This window comes from Electrophorus electricus, chromosome 2 (genome assembly GCF_013358815.1).
Source record: "Electrophorus electricus isolate fEleEle1 chromosome 2, fEleEle1.pri, whole genome shotgun sequence".
NCBI lineage: Eukaryota > Metazoa > Chordata > Actinopteri > Gymnotiformes > Gymnotidae > Electrophorus > Electrophorus electricus.
The window spans coordinates 15021257-15037739 of record NC_049536.1 but is presented as its reverse complement, the minus strand read 5'-3'; the positions used below and the strand labels follow the sequence as shown (position 1 = coordinate 15037739).

Genomic DNA, 16483 nt, shown 5'->3' with positions numbered 1-16483 from the left:
AATAATAATAAAAACATACAAATTTCTTTCCCCAGCTCCTGACTGATAGGGGGCAAATGTCATGGCTACCTCATCTTTGACAAACAAAAAAAGCAGCTGCATATTAATCACACTGTAATTTGCATGTTATCACTTGACAAATAAGAAAACTCTTGACCTTTAGGTTATCTTTAGGCAGGCAATTTATTTCCCCAACATTGGATGCATCTGGCCTGTGTTCCTGAACAGCTGAGCTAGGCTAGCAGCTAGCTAGACAAAGCCTCATCTTTGTATTGTGCTGATTTATTAGGGGATTCTTTGAAGGATAGTAAGTAAGATTATCACACCTAAATTGTGATTATACAGAAAGCTTAAGACATAGTCTTACCATATCTTTGAAAATAGGGCTGATTATTTATGAGCAGTTATAGAGCCCAACATTTGTATTACACATAAGAATGGAAGTGTTACAAAATGAGATATATCTCTAATGTTTGTATTTTAAGATTAATATTTCAATCAGAAGATTATCAGACATCATTAGAGTAATATATTTTATTAAAAATTTTAAATGAATTAAACAATTGTTTGCTGTAATTCATGTGACAAATTCAGATATGAATAATATTCATGCTGAGTCATAAAGCCTGAGTCAAAAGCCAGTAATCAGAATTAATTCTCAAAGGCTTCTTTACCAGCATCCAGATTTAGATTGTAGAATTCTGTGCTTAAGCTTTGCAGTTCAGGTGCCATAAAGTAAATTATTTATTGCTATCAAAGAGTTAACATCTCAGACAAGCACTTCTTAATGCCACGTAGCATTGTCACTGTGGTTTTGACTTTAGCTGAATTACTTAAGCCATCCCCTCAACAGATAGTGCAGGAATTATCACGTTTAGGAGGTGGTGTGGATTTAGGGATTGAGTATGAATATAATGGTGTAGTTCTGGTGACTGCAGCTGGCTGAGCTGGAGGAGGTGCCCTATTTACAGCAGCATGTGTTGGTTGGTAAACGGAGGTTGAATATGACACTTGTGCAGGGTTGTATGAAGGAGTCGAGGCTGCAGTTCTGGTAACTGCAGCTGGCTGAGTTGGAGGAGGTGCCCTGTTTACAGTAGCAGGTCTTGGATTGTAAAAGGAGGCCGACGAGAGCCTTGCGTCAGTGTACTGAATGAGATACTCAGGGTAGATCTGGTGCTTCTCAAACACCACAAATATGGAGGGGCTGTGAAAGTCATTCACGCAGCTGTCGTAGAAGAAGGTATCTCCACCGTCTTTGGAGGGAGGGCGGACATAGCTGGAGTGGCCTACAGTGAAGTCTCCCACCAGAATCCGACAAACAAACATACATCGGCTTGCAGAGTCTCCAGTGTAGTTATGGGAGTAGTTTGCATCCTTGGCAAAATAGCTGCCTATATCAAGAGAAGAATCCTGATGTTTTTATCTTGTTGGACAATTAATGAAAACTTCATGCCAATACAACAAAACGTTTTACATATCTTTAATGCACAAACAATTAATGCACTATACAACCTCATGCTGCAGTAAATGCAAAACATATACATTTACATATTATATGCAAAACTTCAAAAGCATGAATGGATGCAATTTTACCATTAAACCATTTAAATATACATTTCAGGAATTTACCCTTCCCATAGGCTGTGCCATGGGTGCCACAGATTCTCCAGTCAAAGTTATTGAGGCAGATGGTATCTATGTGTTTGGGGTCAGTCCCATGAAATAGCTTTTTCTCTGCAACATTCCTCCCAGCATTTTTCTTTATCATGAGGTCCCTCTGCCTACAAAATCAAGTCAGATCAGCAGAGATAAAAGCATCAGCTAAATGCCATAAATGTAAATGTAAATGAGATGCCAAATGGGGGACTGAGTATGTTTTTTGTTTTTTTGTTTTTTTTACTGTAGTCTCAGTTATTTTGGCAAATTGTTTTGACTCCATTCGTAATCATAATGTATGTGAACATACCACTGAAATACTTCCCACAGGGCCTTGTTTTGAATTCTTTCTATTTTCTCAATTCTGAAAACTTGCATGGTGTCATTGAACAGGTTCTGGATCTCCTTGTATTCACTAGAACTGCTCTGCAGTTGTACTCTCTGTGTGAAGTGATACACAATATTAAACTTCAGCTTTGTCAAGCCCAACAGTTCATAACGCCACACATTTCCTCTTTTTTACGTTACCAGTTGGTACTATTATTGTAATGTCTACACATTAGAATCGGATCAGTTAACCGCTTCCTCCCATGTGCTAAGTGGCCTGCTCAGACCTAGTCAGCACCTTTCCCAGTTGCTCTGATAAGAATAATCTTTTACTTATTTGATTCCTTTTATTTTTCTTCCCATTTTTTTTGCTTTTGTTGTTTATTTGCTTGCTTGATCCACCACGAGTCTGGTTTGGTTCATTTGGTTTATTTTTATGTAGCTGCACATTAGTGAATTCTATACCTCTGGTCATTATCAACATATTTCTAAAAATTTTGTTCTTGCTTTCTTTTATTATTAAGTAAAAAATATTCTTAACAGCAACACTAGTGTTTTAAAAGTGGTATTCTAATTCTGGGTAGAAGAGAAATAATCATGTTGTCAAACCTTTATGAGTTGAGATTGAATTGACCTAATCACTAATGAAACAATAAGTGAAATTAATACATTTTCCATGCTAGTCAGGTTGCTGTCCCAATTACGCTTCTCAATTTTGATGTTATTAGCACACAGACCACGAACAGGCTCCAGGGAAATTCTGATAGGCTCCAGAGTTGTTCTGTACATCTGAATGTATACTGTGCATGTGCAGTAAGCAGAGTTTGTAAATTACCATAAAATGACAGGAAGATCGCAACACTATAATTAACATGTATGTATTGAACCATAGGGGTCGTACGGTTTTGAATGATTTGACAGCATGTACTGCTGCATCCCTACTATGGTATTTGATTCATGTGAATTTATCCATGTTAACTAAAATTTTCCTTAATTAAATTAATTTTAATTTGTGTTTACTTATTGATAAATTGCAGATTACTAGAATTCAAACAGCCAGTCACTGCCACTGAATTTTGCATGTTTTGTCCCGCAATCATTATCAGATACTAACTCCTGCTTGCACTCTAGTTATAATGCGATAGGAGTGAAGAAACCAGATTAGTGTTCACTTTACAAGATAAGCCCTCTTCTCAATGTTATTTCTAACTCAAGTAATATTTTTGGGAACATTATAAAATATAAGAGTTCATCATTTCCTGTCACCAATTTTTTTTATCAGTATATTCCAACAAAGCACCACAAGTTCAGTATGAATAACTTATACATTCTTTAGCAAAGGGCCTTCTCCACAATGCAGGATTGCTTGAGAATCAATCTATCAATCTATCAATCTATCTATCTATCTATCTATCTATCTATCTATCTATCTATCTATCTATCTATCTATCTATCTATCTATCTCAATAAATCAATCTATCTATTATATCTCCATATTTATTTTTTGGGATTGGGCATATTTTCAATATTTATGCAAACCTAGTGCTCAAACGGAGCACTTCCAGGACTCAAATAAGACATAATAATCATCAGACAAAAAAAGATACTTAGGATACTTAAATATAACATGCTTTTGTAAATCACAGTATATACATAAGACAAACTCACCTTGTAACCAGTCTCAGGTGTCATTGCCTGATCCCAGTGGCTTGGTAGCATTTTAAAATTCATCTGTGGTCCACGCACTGTTTTGCTGAGAACAAAAACATAGAGTTACCAGTGGTTACAAATGTTATGGCTTGAATGCTTCAGACTAGAGTAATAGATTAACAAACTTTGGAAATGCGCTTTTAAATCTTCTCATATATAGCTATATCCTCTTACCTTGTTCTGATTGTCTGAGCATCTCCTGCAGACACAAATACAGGTCGACGTCTCACAATCTTTTTGGTGCCATATCGTTTATTTGTCTGTATCATATCTTAAAAGAGAAAGGTTTTTTTATGCTACATGTCTGCTACATGTCATGTTACATTATAGTCCATCCTGAACTGTGAAGGTAACTTGTCTGCGTCCCAGAGAACAATGCAAGAGTGTCTACTTTAATGTGAGCCACAATATATTTATTATACAAATTCCATAACTGTTTGCATGGCATTAACTGATATAATCAATTATATTACTATACATTTAAAATATATGCAGAATGTCCAGTAATGAAGGGATTTTCTTGGTTATGCACTCAAATATTCCTGATCCCACTCATGAAAGGCTTGAGAATTAGCTAATGAGCTGGATCAGTTGTGTTGGGGCAGGGAATACTTGAAATTGTACAGGTAAATGAGTCCCTAGAATGGAGATGAATATGTTTGTTTTTAATTTTTTTACATATTTCCTGTATTTTCTGTTTGTGTCTTAATAAAAATATGAAAATAAATGATATATTGTCATTTATAACATTGCTACAACAACAAATTTAATGGTGACAAGGTTTTTGCAAAGTACTGTATATGCTATTTAAAGTTAATTTTATACCCCTTCAGTAAGCATAAATAGGCCCTTAATCCTTAATTGCTTAAGTTGTCATAATTGTAAATTGCTTTGGATAAAAAGCATGAGCTAAATGCCATGAATGGTGCATGTGGCTTTAGTGGCACCTTCAAAGCTGAGTATGTAGGTTTGGGAACCAGCAGTGAACTCCACTGATGTTTTGCTGTCCTCCAAAAACTTTCGCTCTAGGTCTTCACTGGTGATGGAAGCCACATTGTGACTGGCACTCTGAATGGCACAGATGAAGCATTAGGTTATAGTCTGCACCGACTCGTTGTAGTAAAGGGGAAAGATTTCAAGGTGACCAGCCAGAACTGAAAATGTTTGAGTGTCTTCCTTTACCACTGAAACCTCTAGTTTTACCCATTGCTGATACTTACAGAGGAAGCATATTGGATCCAGTTGCCATACTCATCCTCCCAATACCAAGCCCAAGTGGTGGTGAGAATGAAGTTAGGCTGGACCACTGAGGACACCGTAGAAAGGCGCCGCACACATTGAAATCCACGGGTCATGGTGTCAAAATGGACTGTTTCAGTTCCCGAGCTTCAAAAGAAAGGAAATGCGGTAGATGGAAAGTACATATAGTCTGAATCTCAGCCCTTGCTTGGGGTCCTCATCAATTTCAATTAACTTTTCTAGGTGAACTTTTGAAATTCAAAAGCCCATTTCAAAAATATTAGTGGCTAGGATATCTTTCAGAGTTTTAAGTCAGTTGCATACAGAATAGGCAAATCAGCAACACTGTGACCTTTATATATTACATAAATGCTGTGTAAGACAATGAGTAATGAGATACATGTAGACACACCCTGCATGTTTATCATTCCCATGTGTTTTTACATGCACTAAAAACTCTGGTGATATCGCTTTGCTAAATAAAGTGCATTTGTCACACCATTTTAAAACATTTAAAAATACTATTCAAATTTCTATATCAAATCCTTGTACCAATTGCATTTTACTCCCTTCACACAGTAAAAGTACCACTTCCACATGCAAACGCAAGCCACTTTATTTCCTTTTGTGTCTAAGGTCATATGCAACCTTTCCTACAGGCCTATGCACTGAGAGGGTCAAAATGCAATAGTTACTGGGATTTCATTCAAAATATGTACACGTTTTTAAAACAAAAAATGTTTTGTTTACTCTTGCAACATCCTACCTGTATGTCTTAGCTGGGTCACAGTATTCTTTCTCTAGCTCCTCATTGTCAGGCAGAGCTACCCAGGCAGGTCCGTCTTTAACCTCCCATTTATAGGGCAGTTTAGAGTGCTCTTTCCGACACGAATCTTCAAGAAAGAAAACAGTGTGTCTTATTTTCTAGTCAGCTTACAATTTGTGCTATCTATACATTTAATAAGCTATGGGAAAAGCAGCATCGTTACACTTGTATCTCAGACTGTAGCCTTACCTCCATGCTTGCATCTCCCTTTCACAAAGTACATGCAAATCTCTGTTTTCACTGAGGAAAGGAAAGAAATATCATAATTAAGGAAGCTATGAAAAATGTTCATGTTCTAATTATTAACCATAGTTCCATTTTAGAAATTGCAAAAATGACCGTGTTAGTATTAAGTAACCTTGGACCTTATTTTAACAAACGAAAATTAAATAGTCCCCTGTAATAAGGCCTTGTAGTCCTAAATTGTACATCCAATACACGAATGCTGACAATCTGTATTTTAACCTCATGATCTCATGGTTATAGTCTGATTTCAAATATATTGTCCTGGAATACATACATGCATCTGTAACTGGCAGCTTTTAACAACCATGATGATAATGCCATGTTATAAGCTGCAACCAGCAACCACACAATTGCATGGTTGAAGTATCAATTTTGAATATATAAAACAGAAAAAGCAGCTTCTACAGGCTACAGCGGCAAGTATTTCGTGTGACCTCCCCTTCAGCAATGGCAGGAACCTGTCTCTCTTAAACCTAAATGGAATGGAACCTGGATGGTACCAGAAGATTACTTTAGAAAATGTCAAGACAGTCTCCCCAAAAGAGTTCAAGACGTGCTTAGTACCAAGGCAGGTCACACTAATTACTAACTTTTGCTTGTAGAAGCCATTTTGTTCTGAAAATTGTGATTTTTTAAAATTTATTTATTTTCACATATTTCCTGTATTTTATTTGTATCTTAATAAAGAGACAAAGAAATAATTATACCTTTGCTAAAACATCAAAGCTAATGGTGGCATAAGACTTTTACACAATACTCTATATAAGATTTTTACTTTTTATATGGCAGTGAGAAGCAAGGCATATCTTATTAGTTTTTTCTACATATTAAGCACAAGTATCTCATGATTATATACTTGTAGACAGAGGTGTCTAATCTAGCCATTAGTTTCAACCTTAACATGATTCAGAATGATCTGGAAGGACCCATGTAAATTCTTAGGAATGACAAAAAATAAAATGAATCCTGGCACAGTGTGCCGGGCACCCAGCCGGAGGTACATGCCCACTGACACACACACGCCTGTCCTGCTCCCAATCACCTGAGTACCTTGTTTGTTTCTCCTTATTTATAGCCCATAGGTACTCTCCTCCAGTGCTGCATGTTGTTTTGTTGCTGTACTCATTTCTTTATTCTTAATGGAGAATAAAGTATGCCTGTGCTCACAGTCACGTCTTGCTCCCTCCCTGCCACTGTCACAAATCCAAGATCATCAAAACATGATAAACAGCTGATGCCAAATGGCTGACTTTAGACTTCGTAAATACTTTTGTTCTTATGACTCAAATATGAGTGTACAGACAGTAATGAGATCATGCTACAAGTCTCATCGATCTTAACTCTGTATTGACATTAGACACAGGTTCTCATAGCTATGAATACCCAATCTGGAAGCACCGCTACAAGAAGATTTATAAATGGATTATGATTGTACCTGCTGAGGACTTAGGGAGGCTGTAGCCATCACTGGTGCCATATCTGCCACTAACTGCAGCATTAGCATGAGCTGACATCTGCTGCGGTTGATTGCTTTTGGCCAGATCCCGTAAAGCCTCAATGTTGGTGTAAATATCCCTCAAAGATGGCAAGAGCTCGTTGGGCAAGCCCCTCTCCTGCAGGGTCCTCAGCGGATGGGGCTCGTAGAAGTCGTGTGCCCGTGGACAATGGCAAGGCCCTCTGAGGTACTTCTCGCAGATGTGCAGCCTCTTGCAGGTCTCCCCATCTTGGCATCGCCCGTACGGACCTGTGCCATTGTTGTAAGAGTGGCACACCTGAGGAAGAGGCAAAAAGGAGTTATGCGGGATAGCTTATTGACAGCATGAACATACCAGACCAATTACTGACTAGACTATCATGCATCACAGTCATTAAAAAAAAAATCAATGATACACAGACTTTTGTTTACATTGGTTTCCGTCCCTGTATGACAGCTAGATAAAATCCAAATATTTAATGCAAAACATTGATTCAGAGGGTTGGGAAAAGGGTCACAAGACAATGTTTCCCAAATGTATCGCAGTATCAAGCTCACTTAAATGAGTGAAAGTGTTCATTATGAAACTCGCACTACCATCTCTGTGTCTCTGTGTTATGATGCTTTTTTTGGAATCTAGCCCTAATCTACAAAGTGTTGAATCTTATAAACAATTACAGAATACAAGTAATATGAATAAAAGTAATCAGCACAAGATGACAAGGAAAGCCACTGGACCTTATGGGATACTTGGCAAAGTACTCAAAGCTTGTGCTGACCAGCTTGCAATCTTTACCAGAATTTTCAGTCTTTCCCTGATGCAAGCTACCATCCCACCTTGTTTAAAGATGACTACCGTCATTCCTGTCTCAAAGAAGTCAGAATACGTTTACATTTATGGCATTTAGCCAATGCTTTTATCCAAAGCAACTTACAATTATGACTAAGTACAACTTGAGCAATTGAGGGTTAAGGGCCTTACTCGGGGGCCCAATAGTGAGGCTTGAACCAGCAATCTTCCGATTACAAGCCTTAACCACTGAACTACCACTGCCCTCAATAGTCTCAATGACTACAGACTATGTCAGTCTTTGTGAAATGTTTTGAAAGATGAATCCTACACCACATCAAAGTCTGCTTTTCTCCAAATTTTGATCCACACCAGTTTGCATACAGGGCAAACAGATCAATGTAGGATGCCATAGCTACAGCGCTCCATGCAGTGTTACGCCATTTGGAACATCCGGAGAGCTACAGAAGGATTCTTTTTGTGGACTGTAGCTCGTCCTTCAATAGTCTTTTTCAATACACTTGTTGACAAACTGTCTGCATTAGGCATCCCCCCCTTTCACATTTGCATAAAAGAATTCCTTACAAATTGTCTCAAACAGTCAAAATTGGCCTGCACTGCTCCACCACCCTCATGCTAAGCACTGGCTCTTCGCAGGGCTGCATTCTGTGCACATTTATGTATGCTCTGTATACTTATAATTGTACTTCTACCCACCCCACCAACACCATCATTACATTTCCAGACAACAGTACAGTGGTAGGACTCATAACCAGAGGTGATGAGACTGCGTACTGCGATGAGTTACAGAAACTGACAGAGTGGTGTTCTACAAATAATCTGGTACTAAACACCACCAAAACAAAAGAAATAGTCATTGACTACAGGAGGCACAGCTCAAACTTAACATCACTCTATATCAACAGGGACTGCGTGGAGAGGGTTTTCAATTTCAAGTTCCTTGTAACCCATATCACAGAGAATCTCTCCTGGCCAAGCCACACTACAGCGTTTATTAAAAAATGCATAGCAGAGACTGCACTTTCTGAGTGCTATGCATGAACTATTTAAAGAAGGAGCATTGTTCAACCTTTTACCCTCTGGCAGATAGTACAGGAGTATCAAGTGCTGAACGAAGAGATTTAAGAACAGTTTCTTTCCCTGGGCCATCAAAACTTTAAACTGCACAAATATAGAATCTTTAAAGGAGGTTAATACTAATGAGAACAGTTTATAGTAAATTATTTCTTATTCTTTTAAACTATTTATCACACTTAACAATTTTATATGCACTCTACAAATTCTAGTGCAGTATCTTTTGAACATTAATTATTTCAAGTGCAATAGTCATCATGTTTAAATGTCTTAAGTATGTTACTTGAGTTACATTGCACTGAACTGGAGTTGCACATGTAATTTCGTTGTATAATTGTTCGAAGACAATAAACGCATTTTAATCTTAATCTTTACTGCAGGCAGGATGCTGTTGTCACTCTGGAGCATCAGTATGCAGAGCTCCCTCCTGTCCAGTCTGTTCAGGCTATGTTTCTGCAGGACTCTGGCATTGTGTTCCGAGTTCAGGTCATGGCCAAAACGACATCCTCGTCTGCAGAGGGGAAAATTAAAGCAATCTTAAGCAGTGACTGCCCTATTTGAGGACTGAAGGAGGGAAAAAACTCTCAGATCTGGATGGAAAATCCATTTATTCTCAGTGAAATAAATGTATTTAGTTTAAAGAATTTTAAGAAAAACAGAATGGAAACAAAACAAACAAAATGAAGGATCTTACAGCAACACTACCTTAGCACATACAAAGATCTACAGAGACTACACAGAATAGTTCAGGCACACTTTGCAAAAAGTGCACACACTCAGGCACACTCTGAAAAGTTTGCAAACCCTTTTTGGCATAAAGGTCTTATAATATTCTGCAAACATTTTGTAATTAATAGAAACATCTATGGTGGTTCAAACTATACTTTGATAAATAGGTCTCACTTAACATAAACCTATTTTATCAAATAAACCTTAAATGAATAAATAAACACATACATGCATGCATCTACCGTTTTACATTTGAAATACAGAACCCCCTTTATTTAGGGAACCGTTCTGAAGCAAAGGACAATTTTTATCGATTAAAAGTTTCAGAAACGTCATAACCCGTTTTCACGTTGTACCTACTGAAGCTTCAAAACTAAACACAGATAAACTACACCAAGGATGGCAGGAAACCTTTACCTCTGTCTCACCCTCTTGGCCTTACTCTACTAACTCTCACTTACGTCATATCTATTAGGGCCCTTCTTATTCCTGATTATTTAATCCAAATCGGTCCTTTCCCCCAAATAATTAGTTGGACCGACTGACCACTGTCACCACACAAGTAAGGAAAGACAGCTTGGGAAGTAAAAAAAAACAAAACAACAACGCTGAAGGAACTGAGTGTTCAAAGAGCCTCAGAGTACGCCAGATGAAACCCACAAAGATAGTCTACAGCCCACTTTTGGTATGTTTTCAGTGGTTCACTGTTAATTAACAGATCCTAAATGTTTCTTACCTTCCTCTGTTATATTGACAGTCACCAAGTAGAAAAAATTTACAAAGATGTAAATTCATGCATCCTTGACAGTTCTTTGCCCTACACAATCTAAGCTGGGCTTTGGCGATAACATTTTTCTGTCCATTGAAATATACGGTTGCGAACAGGTCACTTTCTTCGATTAAGTTATCGACAAGACGAAACGCGACGGTTCCTCTAAAACTGGATATAAAATCATCATAGACAATGGCTCCGTTATTTGCACATATCTGTTTAACAAGAAATGCCGGTTCCGTCATTTTTAAAGTACGTTTGGATTAGGTCGGTCTTCTGCTACTGCCTTTAACCGATTTCCGAAGCTTAAGAATTTAGAACGTTGGATTGCGAAATAAGATATTTGACGAATGGAAAACGAAACTTACACTGGTAAGAGAAAGAGATGTTGCCATGTTGGAGAAAACCCCCAATTTGCAGGAGCAATTTGGACAATATGTTTTTGTGGTTGATCGTTTGTTTGTTTTTAGCCCAATAGTCTACATAGACAATAATAAAAAATAAGGGTATAACATGTAGCTGTCAAATAATAAATGCAGTAGGCTAATAGACAGTTTTCTGTTTGGAGTTTTTTCCTGACTTGATTGCTCATGTCAGTGTTATTCAGACTGAGATAGCAATTTAATTAGGAAAAAACATTTCTCCTTTGTTTCTGTGTATAAATTATGTATAAAACTGTGCTTGAATAGTTAAATAAAAAGGTGGCGCTTATAATAACATCCAAAAAAAAAAAAGTGTGAAGTTGAGTCTACATCAGGAACTGCTATAGGCTACAGTGAAATGAAATAAGGAAGGGTGGAATTGGAATGCTAAGGGACACAGAACCTTTGGAATTGTACTCATATTAGGAGCAGGCTGTATTTTTTATATTAGTACGGACAGTAACCGCTCCAGCCGTATTTCCACATAGTCACAGTTCAGTGCAGACCGCTTACAAACCGTGCTCAGCATGGTTTTCTCAGCATGGGTAGCTAACCGTGCTCAGAGCTGCAGAACTGGTCGGACGGACTGACTTAATGGCAGAGATTTGCTGATTGGTTTTACACAAACAAAGATGAGCCTATTTTTGTGTTTTCTCTCTCATTGCCGGCGTTTTGCACATATACAAGGAAACGTTACTCTAACACTACTCTAGCAATCTATCACGTATAGTTAGATATTGTTTGTTATTGCACATATCGTTGTCAGAGACAGAGTGGATTCCTGTATTTCAACAATATTATAGTTCAATGGTATCTTGAACTGTAACCTACTGTACTGGCTAGGATACATTCTATGTATAAATGACAAAGCACTTTGTAAGTCGCTCTGGATAAGAGCAACTGCAAAATGCCAAAAATGTAAATGTGAAAAAGTAACACTATAAACAATATAAACAACTACAAAATATCCATTTTGTCAGACACATGTACTAACTGTTGTTGTTTAAGGGCATAATTATAACAAGAATCCATAGTAACTGGCCATACAGCAAAAAAAAAAAAAAGGCTATATACATAAAGAACATATGATTCATGAATACTGGATACTCTACATAGCTGACTAGCCGGTTGGAAGGAGGGAGGAAGGGTGAACAAAGTATGAGATCCACCACCTAGGGTGAAACAGACATGAAACATCCATGAATACCTCAAAATAATGCCTGCCCCCCAATAAATATGAACAGAAGAAATAAAGAAAATGTGGAAGGTTACACAAAGGTTGTCCCAGTGATGATATGGGCACTTGGGGCTGTGACCCCTAAGATGTAGGACTGACACCAGCAGATCCCAGAAATGATAACGTCAATCTCAGTCCAGAAGAGTGCAATCAGTGAAAACACTGCACCACAGCCTCAAACTCCCAGGGCTCTGGTACAAAGCCCAAGTGTGAGGAAAATTATATGATCACCCACAGGAAAGGTGAGACAAGAATTGTTATATATACCTTCTCCCTTTAAACCTTTTATAAAGTACCTGTTTTTTTTTTGTTTTTGTTTTTTTTGCAGTCTTTCTATTTTCACATATTCTTCTAGTTGTAACCAGGAGGTGGCACAAAAGATCAAATTATCAAAAGCATGAGCAAAAATGTAATATTATTAAATTTGCAAATAAAGCACCTGTTGATCACTGACCAGTTGTCTGCTGATGAAAGTCCATACAGAATCATCAAGCTATATAGTATCAATCAGTTGTTTATATAATTAAGCTTTTAAAGAATTTACCAGTAAGATGGATATATACTGTAAGTAGATGTAGGCAATTGTAAACTACTGATACAGAGTAATTAAGGTATACTTAGCCTTCACCAAAAACAAAGTTTACAAACAACCATATCAGACTGCAAAAGAGACATGCAGACCTAAGCAATAGCTGTTTGCAAACTGTAATTATAATGAATTATTGAAAGGAGTGCCATGTTGCCCATATGACAAATTACTTAAGAACGATATTTGTGTGAAATGTGAGTTTGTCATTCAAAAAGATGAGCTGCATTTGAATAGTTGAACTGCATTTGAATAGCTACATTTTATTTAAATATTTGAGCTGTATTTGAATTTTTTTCCATTTAAATTTTAATCTCTGTTGGTGATTAGCATGCCACTTTCACTCTTATAACATTTGACCATATACTTTTTAAGTCAGCTAGTTTCACTGACAGATTGGAAACTATATTTGTGGAACTTCATCTTCTGATATACATTGCATCTTGCATTTTGGTAATAAAAGGTCTTATTTGAGCTAAGAAGTTGTGTGAGCTGTAATATGTGCATAGTATTGAGAGTTTAAGCTGCTTTGTAACTGCTAGTGAATAAATAAATAAACACTGGACATTCCAGCTACTCAGATAAGAGGTTTTTTAAATCAAAATAAAAGAGTCAGTGTAAGTGTTTTCCATATAAGATTCCAGGGAGTAATTGCAGTGTACTACAGTAAAAGGGGTAGTAAAATATCCATGTAGTACACAGTTTTTGCAGAGAAACAGTTCTGGGGTCACCGTTTACATGCTCATAAAACAAACAAACAAACAAACAACTGCAAAAAAGCAAACAAACACAATGGTTCATTTTTCAGCTAAATGGGAGGAAACTAGAAATTTAAGACAGTGCACACTTGACATTATGAGGATGGATATGTGCCACAAACCATATATTTAGATATAATCCTTCCATCAGAATAATGAACAATCTAAATCTTGCCCGAATTTAGGAAACAGACTCTTAATTGAGGCACATATCCAACCCATCATAATTTCAAAAGTGTGCCATATCTTACATTTCTAGTTTCCTCTTCTAAGTTAGCTGGGAAATGATCCGTCAGGCCATCAATCTGTGTGTAGGCCTAACAGCTGACCCAGGAACGGTTCAATATGATGCTCTAAAATGCTGTATAAGCCCGCACACTGACCTCGTCGCTGCTTCAAATAGTCTTACTTTCGACTACACCCACAATGTTGAACATGATAGGCAATTTCCTGAGTCGGGTTTCCCTTTAAGAGGGCTGCGCTTAGTGCTAGGAATTCACGTCATTTCACCACTAACACAACCAAATCAATGAGCCCTGCCGCTGCGCTGTCCGCTCTAACACTGAAGTCTTCCAGGAAGGTATTAACCATCGCGTCGCCAAAATGTAGTGCCTGTAACGCTGCGGAAAATAGGAAAACAAAGAAGTTGCACGAAAATTCATTGACTCTGTGAATTATGGATTTACAGATAAACTGAAATAGTGCGTTTGCTGCGATTTGTCATTGTCAAAACACTGAAGTCGGATGCTCGCTGTTTTACGCGTTTATTTCACGGAAAAAAAGGGGAAAGGAAAGTGGAAACAGGAGAACTTCCTGAATTTGAACAAGACATGTCCGATTCCCCTTCGCAGATCAATATCAAGGTATTTATGATTTTCTCTAAATGATGTCGTAAGTTCAAAATCTTCGGGCAGAGTATGAGATGAACTGCATGTTGTCACGGTGTTGACTAACAGCACTTGTTTTGCTTATCATCTGTTGCTGAGAGATTGCGATTCGTCGCTGTGAGGCAGGCACTGTGACCAGTGGTCGATGAGTGCGTTCCGTAGCCTACTGTAGCTAGTGTTTCCTGTCACACATTGGGCCTTGTCTTATTGCGAATTTATTCGTTGTATCCCCCAAAAAGCTCGAAAGGTTTAGTTCCCATTCATCTGGACACCGAACCCTTTGCAACAACCTTGCGCCATACACGTAGGTCCACAGACCCACTTCCCACGCACGTTAGTGCAAACCAAGGTCCATCTCAGTTGAGCAACAGTCAAATCTAAACAACAAATTTGGTCCATATCTAGGCCTACTGAAAAACAACTTCCTTGATAATGAGCTTGGTTCTGGACTTATGGAAGACTAGGACAGTGACAAGTTCGTTTATGCCGCACGAATATATTACTTTGAACCATTAAGGATTTAGACGGTCACAAGGGTTCGATCTGGTGAACAAAAGATTTAATACTAACGTCTATTGGTTATTTATTAAAAACAAAGAGAAAGCGACTTTGTATGCTCGTCAAAAAATATAAATAGAACTGAAAAATTTAAACTTTTTAAAAATGGATCTTTATAGGGAGTATTCATCCAAGGGAATCTGGCGCTTCTCTGAAGATCAGTGCAGTTTTTAGAAAGTTCCAACATGAGCCACTAACCCTAAACTTTAAATTTAAAACAAAGGTAATCACTGACTGCTTCTAGTTTGGGCTGAACAAGGCTGAGCTTTTTGTTAGACTATCAGTTTGGAATCCTGCTCAGGAAACATATAAAACTGCAGTGTGTTTGAGAGGTCAAGGGTTTTACAACATGATGTAACATGTTAACACACCAGTCATAGTTTCCCAGAAAGAGAAAACTTTCTAACACCACTACTAGTAAAAACAGTCCAGGACATGAATTGAATAGTGCATCTTTATTAAGTAGAACCAATGCACACATGAGTTAATACCTGTGATGATTTTGTTAACTTAATACAAGGACATTTCCCATATTTACAACTATATAATAAGCTTTGGTGGTAGTACTCATCCTCCGTGGGGCAGAGAGCTAGTGTTTTCACCTGCTGCTCTCTACACCTGTCCTGGGAGAGGGTATATTAAGTGGCACAGTGGCAGTCAAATTGCTTTCTAAGAAAATGGTTTTATTAGCTTTGATTTTGCATGCTTTCATTTGCACAGAGTTTCATTTGAATGGTCCTCTGTCTGTCTGTGTGTGTGTGTGTGTGTGTGTGTGTGTGTGTGTGAGAGAGAGAGAGAGAGAGTGAAAGACTGGTCACTATGACAGCTGTATGATATTAGAAGCCACAGGCTGGGGGTCTATGGAAGATTTAGAGTAGCAGAAAGAAATGGTATGGAAATTAAAGAATGGTAAAGAAAATTAAGAAATACGGTCTTTCCCAAATACCCCTTTCAATTGTATTTAAAATTTCAGTTTTCTATTTCCAAGTGTACTTCCATATGTCACTCACCCCTTGATCTGACCCACTCACTCCCATGTGGTGTGAGTAGTATGTGACAAATAATACTATCCGCCTTAACAATAAACCCAAAAAAGGTTGTATTAAATCTAAGGCATTTTTGTCCATATTTTATTTCGCTTGAAAGAATTCAGATGTGATCATGTCTCATA

General features: G+C 37.7%; 2 protein-coding genes across 4 annotated transcripts in view; one reads left to right on the top strand and one right to left on the bottom strand.

Moving 5' to 3' along the window:
* Positions 1-263: 263 nt before the first annotated feature.
* LOC113585500 (protein mono-ADP-ribosyltransferase PARP12-like) lies at positions 264-11193 on the bottom strand. Its single transcript, XM_027023016.2, has 12 exons — positions 10829-11193; positions 9739-9874; positions 7440-7776; positions 5948-5998; positions 5699-5825; positions 4914-5079; positions 4641-4761; positions 3868-3964; positions 3652-3736; positions 1967-2097; positions 1630-1781; positions 264-1391 (listed from the first exon to the last, which is right to left on the bottom strand). Exons 1-12 carry the CDS (start codon positions 11107-11109, stop codon positions 847-849), a joined length of 2229 nt encoding a protein of 742 aa, XP_026878817.2. The 5' UTR covers positions 11110-11193; the 3' UTR covers positions 264-846.
* A 3187-nt stretch (positions 11194-14380) lies between these two features.
* etv6 (ETS variant transcription factor 6) overlaps positions 14381-16483 on the top strand; it is a 22037-nt gene continuing 19934 nt past the window's right edge. For all 3 annotated transcript variants that reach the window (XM_027023010.2, XM_027023011.2, XM_027023009.2), the window contains exon 1: positions 14381-14730. In XM_027023010.2, the coding sequence (XP_026878811.2) occupies positions 14698-14730 (33 nt within the window). In that variant the 5' untranslated portion in view covers positions 14381-14697. The remainder of the gene's footprint in view (positions 14731-16483) is intronic.

Excerpts from the sequence above, each read along its gene's own strand:
- LOC113585500 (XM_027023016.2), bottom strand. The coding sequence starts at position 11,109 with ATGACGGAACCGGCATTTCTTGTTAAACAGATATGTGCAAATAACGGA. Across the intron at positions 5,080-5,698 it reads GACCCAGCTAAGACATACAG|CTCGGGAACTGAAACAGTCC; the intron begins GTAGGATGTTGC and ends TTTCTTTTGAAG. Across the intron at positions 2,098-3,651 it reads CACCTGAGACTGGTTACAAG|AGAGTACAACTGCAGAGCAG; the intron begins GTGAGTTTGTCT and ends CACTTCACACAG.